The sequence below is a fragment of the Neomonachus schauinslandi genome, chromosome 6 (genome assembly GCF_002201575.2).
Source record: "Neomonachus schauinslandi chromosome 6, ASM220157v2, whole genome shotgun sequence".
Taxonomy (NCBI): Eukaryota; Metazoa; Chordata; class Mammalia; order Carnivora; family Phocidae; genus Neomonachus; species Neomonachus schauinslandi.
Genome location: NC_058408.1, coordinates 190405 through 198496, shown reverse-complemented (window position 1 = coordinate 198496; position 8092 = coordinate 190405). Strand labels below are relative to the sequence as shown.

At 48.7% G+C, this 8092-nt stretch overlaps 1 protein-coding gene across 1 annotated transcript in view; it reads right to left on the bottom strand.

Annotated features, from left to right (window-relative positions):
- INTS3 (integrator complex subunit 3) overlaps nucleotides 1–473 on the bottom strand; it is a 41785-nt gene extending 41312 nt beyond the window's left edge. Inside the window, 1 exon segment of the mRNA XM_021682200.2 lies at nucleotides 330–473. Coding sequence (XP_021537875.1) covers nucleotides 330–473 — 144 coding nt within the window.
- Nucleotides 474–8092: the final 7619 nt, after the last annotated feature.

Here is an 8092-nt window from a genome sequence, read left to right as displayed (position 1 = left end):
GGACCCCGTCTGAAGCAGGACAGGTATGAAGGATACGTGTGGTCTCTGAGTGGAAAAGAATGTCAAAAATAAACTCGGCAGATCTGGACGGTGCTTCCCTTCCTCATCCACACCCCCCCCCATCCTCATCCTAGTGGCGGCTGTTGCTATGACAACCTGTCCAGGAAGTTGGCCCGCGCTCCTTCCTTCTGGAGCAGGAAGTCTGGAGCGGTGCTCGTGCTGCCTCAGAAAACCCCTGAAGGCCTCCTCCCCGACCCCCGACCCCGTACCCGCTCCGGTACCCCTCCTCAGCCCAGTTTCTTAACTCCCTTCCCCACCCCCACACCTACCTCCTCTAACTCATCCTTGGCATCCAAACTGGTTGAAAGTAGCAGCCTCCCCCCTCCTGGGGCTCCTGCTCCCGCTCCTCCTCCACCTCCCGCTGCTCCCGAAGCAGCTGCTGCTGCTGCCCCCTTTCCCTTCTGTAACTCCATGGCTGTGGCCAAGAGACGGGAGGAGGCCAGGGGGTGGACGGGCAGGAAGTCCTAGAAATTACGAACTCCGGGTTGCCAGAGCCTGGGGGCAAGAGGGACGAGTGGGGTCGGGAAGGGTCCCCGTGCTGTCCGCCCCGCCCTCCTCTCCGAAAGGCCGCTCCTGCGGAGGACGCGAAGGCGGACGGCCCTCTAGGTCCCGTGTCTGGAGTGGCAGTGCTGAGGGAAGGCCGCCAGCTCCCGGGTGTGCTGGGGTGAGGGTCTGCACCTCCGGGGAAGGCAGGAGAGGCCCTGAAGTGGAAGGGGAGCCCTTTCTGGCTTCTGACGCTAAGAGAGGCAGAGAAAATCCTAAGTTTCTGCCTCAGGAGGTGAGGGAAAGAGGAGTCCTGCCCCTGAGGTAGGGGGTAGGAAACCTTTCTGGCTGGGGCCCGAAGGGCTGGGGAGCGAGGTTCCTTTGGATCCGGCCCCTAGGGGTGAGGGTGAGGCAGTGAGCGCTACAGGAGGACACGGAGGACCAGCTTCTCCCCACACCACACACAGGCGGCCATGGTAGAAGGGCGGGGGGCGGGGAGGCTGAGGGCGGCGGCGGCGGCGGCAGCGGGGAGGGCTCGCGGAGACCGGAAGCGAGCGGCCTCCGGCCCGGCCTCCGCCAATCGCGGCTTCCGCGGTGGCGCGGAGTCTCTCAGGAGCAGGGCGACGGCGGCCGACCGGCCTTTTCCCCGGCTGCCAATGGCAGTGAGACCGGCCTGATGGACAACCAGAGTGACCAATCGCATCCCCCGTTCCTCTCGGGGGGCGGGACGGGAAGACTTCTCGGAGAGGGGTGGGAGCGCGAGGCGATCAGGAAGGGGAGGCTGCGCCTGCGCGCGCTGACGGGCTTGCCCTGGCGCGCGTGCGCGGCGCTAGCCTCGGTCTTCCTTCCCCCTCCTTGTGGAGCGTGGGTGGGTGCGAGAGCTTTTGCCGCGTCCCCACCTGGCCTAGGAGAGCGGAGGCCTTGCGCGAGCTGACCGTACAAGGTGGGGGAGCGTTGCCTAACCCTCGCCGCCCCAGGACAGAGACCGTCAGGTGGCACGGAGCCAGCTCCCAGAGCTGAGCGTGCATCGCACAAGTAAGCGTGTGCTCACGCGAGTGCTGTCAGCTGCGGCAAAAAACAGTGCATGGACCCACTCGGGCAGTCCAGATCCCTAGAGTCGTGCCCGCACTAGCCGGGTTGCTGAGTGACAGAACCATCTCCATCCTTGTGCTGAGGCTCTGGGTCTGACCCCTATCGCTGAAGTCGTCTCTTACCCACAGCCCAGGGAGGCCCGGCGCGTGTATTGTGAGCGCGGTGTATCCCTGAGTGCACTTCTGCTTCCTGGCCCGACAGCATTTTCCATTTCCTCAGGGTGTGAGGTTACTTTTATTTTTATTTTTTTAAAGATTTTATTTATTTATTTGACAGAGAGACAGCGAGAGAGGGAACACAAGCGGGGGGTAGAGGCAGAGGGAGAAGCAGACTCCCGCTGAGCAGGGAGCCCGATGCGGGGCTCGATCCCAGGACCCTGGGATCATGACCTGAGCCGAAGGCAGGCGCTTAACGACTGAGCCACCCAGGCGCCCCAGTGAGATTACTTTTTAAACTGAAATTGTACAGATATTAGTTAACACCACAGGGGATTCTATTTATTGCTACACTTGTTAGGGCTTAATATTTTAGCTATCTATACACGTGCATGGAAATGGTGTGGATAATCCTTTCAATTGACTCTCATTCATTACTTTATTGTATATATTAACTCTAAGACCTTAGGCAAGTTACTTTGACTTTCTATAAATTATCCTGCCTGTAAAATAAAGTGGACTGGCTGATCTCTACCCTTATAGCTCAGAAAGTTACGTTCTGTTTGTGCTTTGGATTCCTTCTAGGTGCACAGCACTGCATTAGTCTCTGAAGAATACATACTTGTCATTACAATAACATTACTATGGGTCACTGAAACACAAAGATACGTTAGGCGAACAAAGAAAAGTTAGGTTTAAAACACTGTGTTCATGCTTCTCTTTGTGTGTGGGTTTTTAAAAGTGGGAACTGGGGAAATAGACACCCATATTTGTAAATACAGAGACTATCTCTGAAAGCATACACAAAACCCCAGTAATATTTGTTGTCTTTGGGTAGGAGACTGGCTGCCTGGGAGATGGGGTGGGAGAGAAACCTTTTACTGTATATGTTTTTGATGAGTTTTGGAACATTGGTGAGGTCCGGAGCCCATGGCCAAGAAAGAATTCTTGAGATGTCTTTGGTGCAAAAAAAGATGATTTTATTTTATTATTTTTTAAAGGTTTTATTTATTTATTTGTGAGAGAGAGAACACAAGCAGGGGGAAGTGGCAGACAGAGGGAGAAGCAGGCTTCCTGCTGAGCAAGGAGCCCGATGTGGGACTCCATCCCAGGACTCCGGGATCATGACCTGAGCTGAAGGCAGATGCTTAACCGTCTGAGCCACCCAGATGCCCCAAAAAAGGTGATTTTTTTTTTTTTAAGATTTTATTTATTTGACAGAGAGAGAGACAGAAAGAGCAGGAACACAAGCAGGGGGAATGGGAGAGGGAGAAGCAGGCTTCCCGCAGAGCAGGGAGCCCGATGCTGGACTTGATCCCAGGACCCTGGGACCATGACCCGAGCTGAAGGCAGACACTCAACCACTGAGCCACCCAGGCGCCCCCAAAAAAGGTGATTTTAATAAAGCACGGGGACAGGGCCTATGGGCAGAAAGAGCTGCTGCACTGGGGTTGTGAGGAATAGCTGATTATATATTAGGGAGTTGGGGGAAGTAAGGAAAAAGGGAGATGTCCAGAAGGACTTTGATATGCTAAAGAAGACTTTCAGGATACTGGAGGCCTTGCCATTGTCAAGGTGAGGTTGGTTTTCCCTCTAGTAAAGTATTAACATTAAGACAGTTGGGGGTTTGGGGTGCCTGGGTGACTCAGTTGGTTAAGTGTCTGCCTTTGACTCATGTCCTGATCCCAGGGTCCTAGGATTGAGCCACACTCTCTGCTCTCTGCTCAGTGGAGCCTCTCTCTCCCTCTGCCTGCTGCTCCCCCTGCTTGTGCGCTCTCTCTGTCAAATAAATAAATAAATCTTAAAAAAAAAAAAAGTTGGGAATTTCCTGGAGGAATATTATCTTACTATCACAAGTCCTTGTCAACGGCTACAGTTGATAAGGAAGTTTAATTTTACCTGCATTTCCTTTTACCTTTGTTTTCCACATCACTATGGAGGGGAGGGTGATGTTAGGGCCCAGGAAATTAAGTCTATGGATCTCTGGAAGTTAGGCTATCAGTAAGAATGCTTTTTCCTTGTAAATCACGAAGACATTTGTAAACTGAGGGAGACTCATGTCCTGCAGGACTGTGATCTTTATCAGTTAACCATTTGTTTTTCCTTTCCCCCAGTTTTAGGGCATCCAGGAGGGCCTGAGGAATGTCACAAGTATCCCACAGTGGTGGGGGGGGGGGGGGGGGTGCAGGGTGTTAGCTTGTGCTTTGTCCTCAGCTTGCCTTCTGCTCCCTCATCACTTGGGTGGTTTTTTAATTAAGCATCATGTAAATGTAGTACTTCTTTAAAAATACCTTACTCAAAAATACCTGGCTGACTCAGTCGGAAGTGCATGCAACTATTGGTCTCAGGGTCATGAGTTTGAGCCCCATGTTGAGTGTAGAGATTAAATTTTTTAAAAGCGGGCGCCTGGGTGGCTCAGATGGTTAAGCGTCTGCTTTCGGCTCAGGTCATGATCCCAGGGTCCTGGGATCGAGACCCTGCATCGGGCTCCTGCTCAGCGGGGGGCCTGCTTCTCCCCCTGCTCATGTTCTCTCTCTCTATCTCTGTGTCTCGAATGAATAAATTAAAAAAAATCTTTTAAAAAAAAAACACTTTTGTAATAGTCAATATTTTGGGGCCCCTGGCTGGCTCAGTCTGTGGAGTGTGCAACTTTTGATCTCAGGTTCTTAAAGCCCATGTTGGGTGTAGGGATTACTTAAAAATAAAATCTTAAAAAAGCAAAACAAAAAATATATATGATAGTAGGAAAGCATACCTCCCTTTCTCCAATACTTTAGTCAGAAAATAAGCTCTAATTTTATACACATTTTTTTAAATTAAGTAAGCTCTACACCCAACGTGGGGCTTGAACTTAGAACCCCAAGATCAAGAGTCACATCCTCCACGGACTGAGCCAGCCAGGTGCCCCTTTTTTTTTTTTTACTTTTTTTTCCCTTCTTATATACATATGAATAAAATGACAACTTACTTATCAAGAGCTTGCTACATGCCCTGCATCATTCCAATACTTCATGTTTTAATTCATTACACCTTGATTTAAGTAGTACTGTCTTCTCCACTTTACAGATAATAAAACTGAGGCACAGAGAAGTTGTTGGTTGTTGTGGGTTTTTTTTTAAGATTTTATTTATTGGGGTGCCTGGGTGGCTCAGTCGGTTAAGCATCTGCCTTCGGCTTGGGTCATGATCTCTGGGTTCTGGGATCAAGCCCCACATCAGGCTCCCCGCTCAGTGGCGAGTCTGCTTCTCCCTCTCCATCTGTGATCTCTCTTGCTCTCACTCTCTCTGATAAATAAATAAAATATTTATCACAAGTAGGTGAGCAGCAGGCAGAGAGGCAGGGGAAGCAGGCTCCCTGCTGATCAGAGAGCCCAATGGATGTGGGGCTCATCAGGACCGTGACCTGAGCTGAAGGCAGATGCTTAACCGACTGAGCCCCCCAGGCGCCCCCACAGAGATGTTTAATAATTTGTACAGGTCATATGGTTTAGGAAATGTAGGACTTAGGAAATGTAGAACTGAATTGTGTCCCTCCAAATTCATATGTGGAAGCCCCCAGTGTGCTGGTATTTAGAGACCAGACCTCTGGGAGGTAATTAGATTTAAATGAGGTCATGAGGGTAGGGCCCTCATGATGGGATTAGTGCCCTTATAAAAGGGCCCTCCCTTACTAAACAACAGGTACACAAAGAAGAGGTCATGTGAGCTCAGGCAGCAAAATGGTGATAAGTGCAAGCCTCCGAATGAACCCTACATTGCCTGCGCTCTGATCTCAGACTTCCCAGCCTCCAGAACTGAGACATTTCTGTTGTTTAAGCTACCAGGTCTATAGTGTTTTGTTGCAGTAGCCTGAGCAAACTAATATAGCCAGGATCTGAACCCAAGGAGCCCCAGGGCAAGCACACTTTACCCCTACATCGTACTGCCACTTTGTTAATACAAAGTGGAAAAATGGAGTGATTTGGAAATTTCTAACTTACAATTCTACCTTTTTTTTTTTTTTTTTAACTTACTAAAGTAGGGGCGCCTGGTGGCTCAGAGATAGGAATACTCTCCTATCAACTAAGCAGACTCATCCAGCATTATTTCGGGCACGGGGTTAGAGACTGTGTGAACATACCCTAAATTCTGAGCCCTGGAAGCATGTAGTTAGTACAGGAGAAACAAGCTTTGAAATATACAGACCCAGAAACTAGTATACGGAAAATCCTTCCAATCATCAGATTTGTGAAATTGCAAAGGGAGGATTTGACTGTCACTGATGCCTCGTCAAAACTGAAGGTCTTGGGGCACGGGGGTGGCTCAGTTGTTTAGGCATCTGCCTTTGGCTTAGGTCATGAACTCGGGGTCTTGGGATCGAGCCCCATATCAGGCTCCCTGCCTGGTGGGGAGTCTGCTGCTCCCTCTCCCTCTGCCCCTCCCCCTCTTTGTGCTCTCTCTCACTCTCAAATGGATAAATAAAATCTCAGGGCGCCTGGGTGGCTCAGTCGTTAAGTGTCTGCCTTCAGCTCAGGTCATGATCCTAGGGTCCTGGGATCGAGCCCTGCATCGAACCCTACATCGGGCTCCCTGCTCCGCGGGAAGCCTGCTTCTCCCTCTCCTGCTCCCCCTGCTTGTGTTCCCTCTCTCGCTGTGTCTCTCTATGTCAAATAAATAAAATCTTTAAAAAAAAATAAAATCTTTAAATATATTTTTTATTTTTATTTTTTAGAAGATTTTATTTATTTGCCAGAGAGAGAGAGAGAGAGCGCACAAGTAGGGAGAGTGGCAGGCAGAGGGAGAAGCAGGCTCCTGCTGAGCAAGGAGCCAGATGCTTATATCTTTTTTCTTCTTTGATGAAAATTGTGCAAAATGTAATTTATCATCTGAACTCCTGGTAGGGCATAAACATGTAGCAGTATTACAAATGGCAAATTTGTGTTTGAAGTTGTATGCTTTATGCATCCCACTTATTGGTAACAAAAAATAAATTTCACTTAACTCTGTTATAGGAAAGACAATTATTTTTCTATTCCCACCATAGAAAATTATATTACAAAATCATTGTCATATGAAAAGGCTATCAAAGAATATGCAATAAAAAAGTAGGAAGTAATATAGACATGCCTCAGACAGTTAATTCATAAAGATACTGTTACTTTTCTAGGCTTTAATATATTTGGATATTTGTCAGCTTTTTGACATTTTTAATTTGTTGTAATTTATTTTCACATTCTAATTATTTATTTTATACGTAATTTTGTATTATTTTTCTTTGTATTTTTCTTTTTTTTTTTAAAGATTTTATTTATTTAGGGAGAGACACAGCGAGAGAGGGAACACAAGCAGGGGGAGTGGGAGAGGGAGAAGCAGGCTCTCCACTGAGCCTGGAGCAGGGAGCCCGATGCGGGGCTCGATCCCAGGACCCTGGGATCATGACCTGAGCCGAAGGCAGACACTTAATGACTGAGCCACCCAGGTGGCCCACTTTGTTGTTTTTTTTTTAAGATTTTATTTATTCATTTGAGACACAGATACAGAGAGAGAGAGCATGAGCAGGGGGAGAGGCAGAGGGAGAGGGAGAAGCAGGCTCCCCGCTGAGCCAGGAGTCCAATCTGGGGCTCTATCCCAGGACCCCAGGACCACGACCAGAGCCGAAGGCAGAAGCTTAACCATCTGAGCCACCCAGGCGCCCCTTTCTATTTAAAAAAAAAAAAAAGTAATCTCTACCCCCAATGTGGGGCTCAAAGGCATAACCCTGAGATCAAGAGTTGCGTACTCTACCAACCGAGCCAGTCAGGTGCTCCACATTCTTTTTCTTTTCTTTTTTTCTTTTTATTTTCTTTTAAAGTTTTTTTTATGTATTTATTTGACAGAGACACAGCGAGAGAGGGAATACAAGCAGGGGGAATGGGAGAGGGAGAAGCAGGCCCCCCGTGGAACAAGGAGCCCGAAGTGGGGCTTGATCCCAGGACTCTGGGATCATGACCGGAGGCGAAGGCAGACACCTAACGACTGAGCCACCCAGGCGCCCCATCCACATTCTTTTTTTTTTTTTAATTATTTTTTATTATTTTTTATTTATTTTTTGAAGATTTTATTTATTTTTTAGAGAGCGAGCGAGAGAGAAACAGCATGAGAGGGGAGAGGGTCAGAGGGAGAAGCAGGCTCCCCGCTGGGCCGGGAGCCCGATGTGGGACTCGATCCCAGAACCCTGGGATCATGACCTGAGCAGAAGGCAGACGCTTAACCATCTGAGCCACCCAGGCGCCCGCCCCATCCACATTCTTTTTCTTTTTTTTTTTTTTTTTTTTTTTTTTTTTT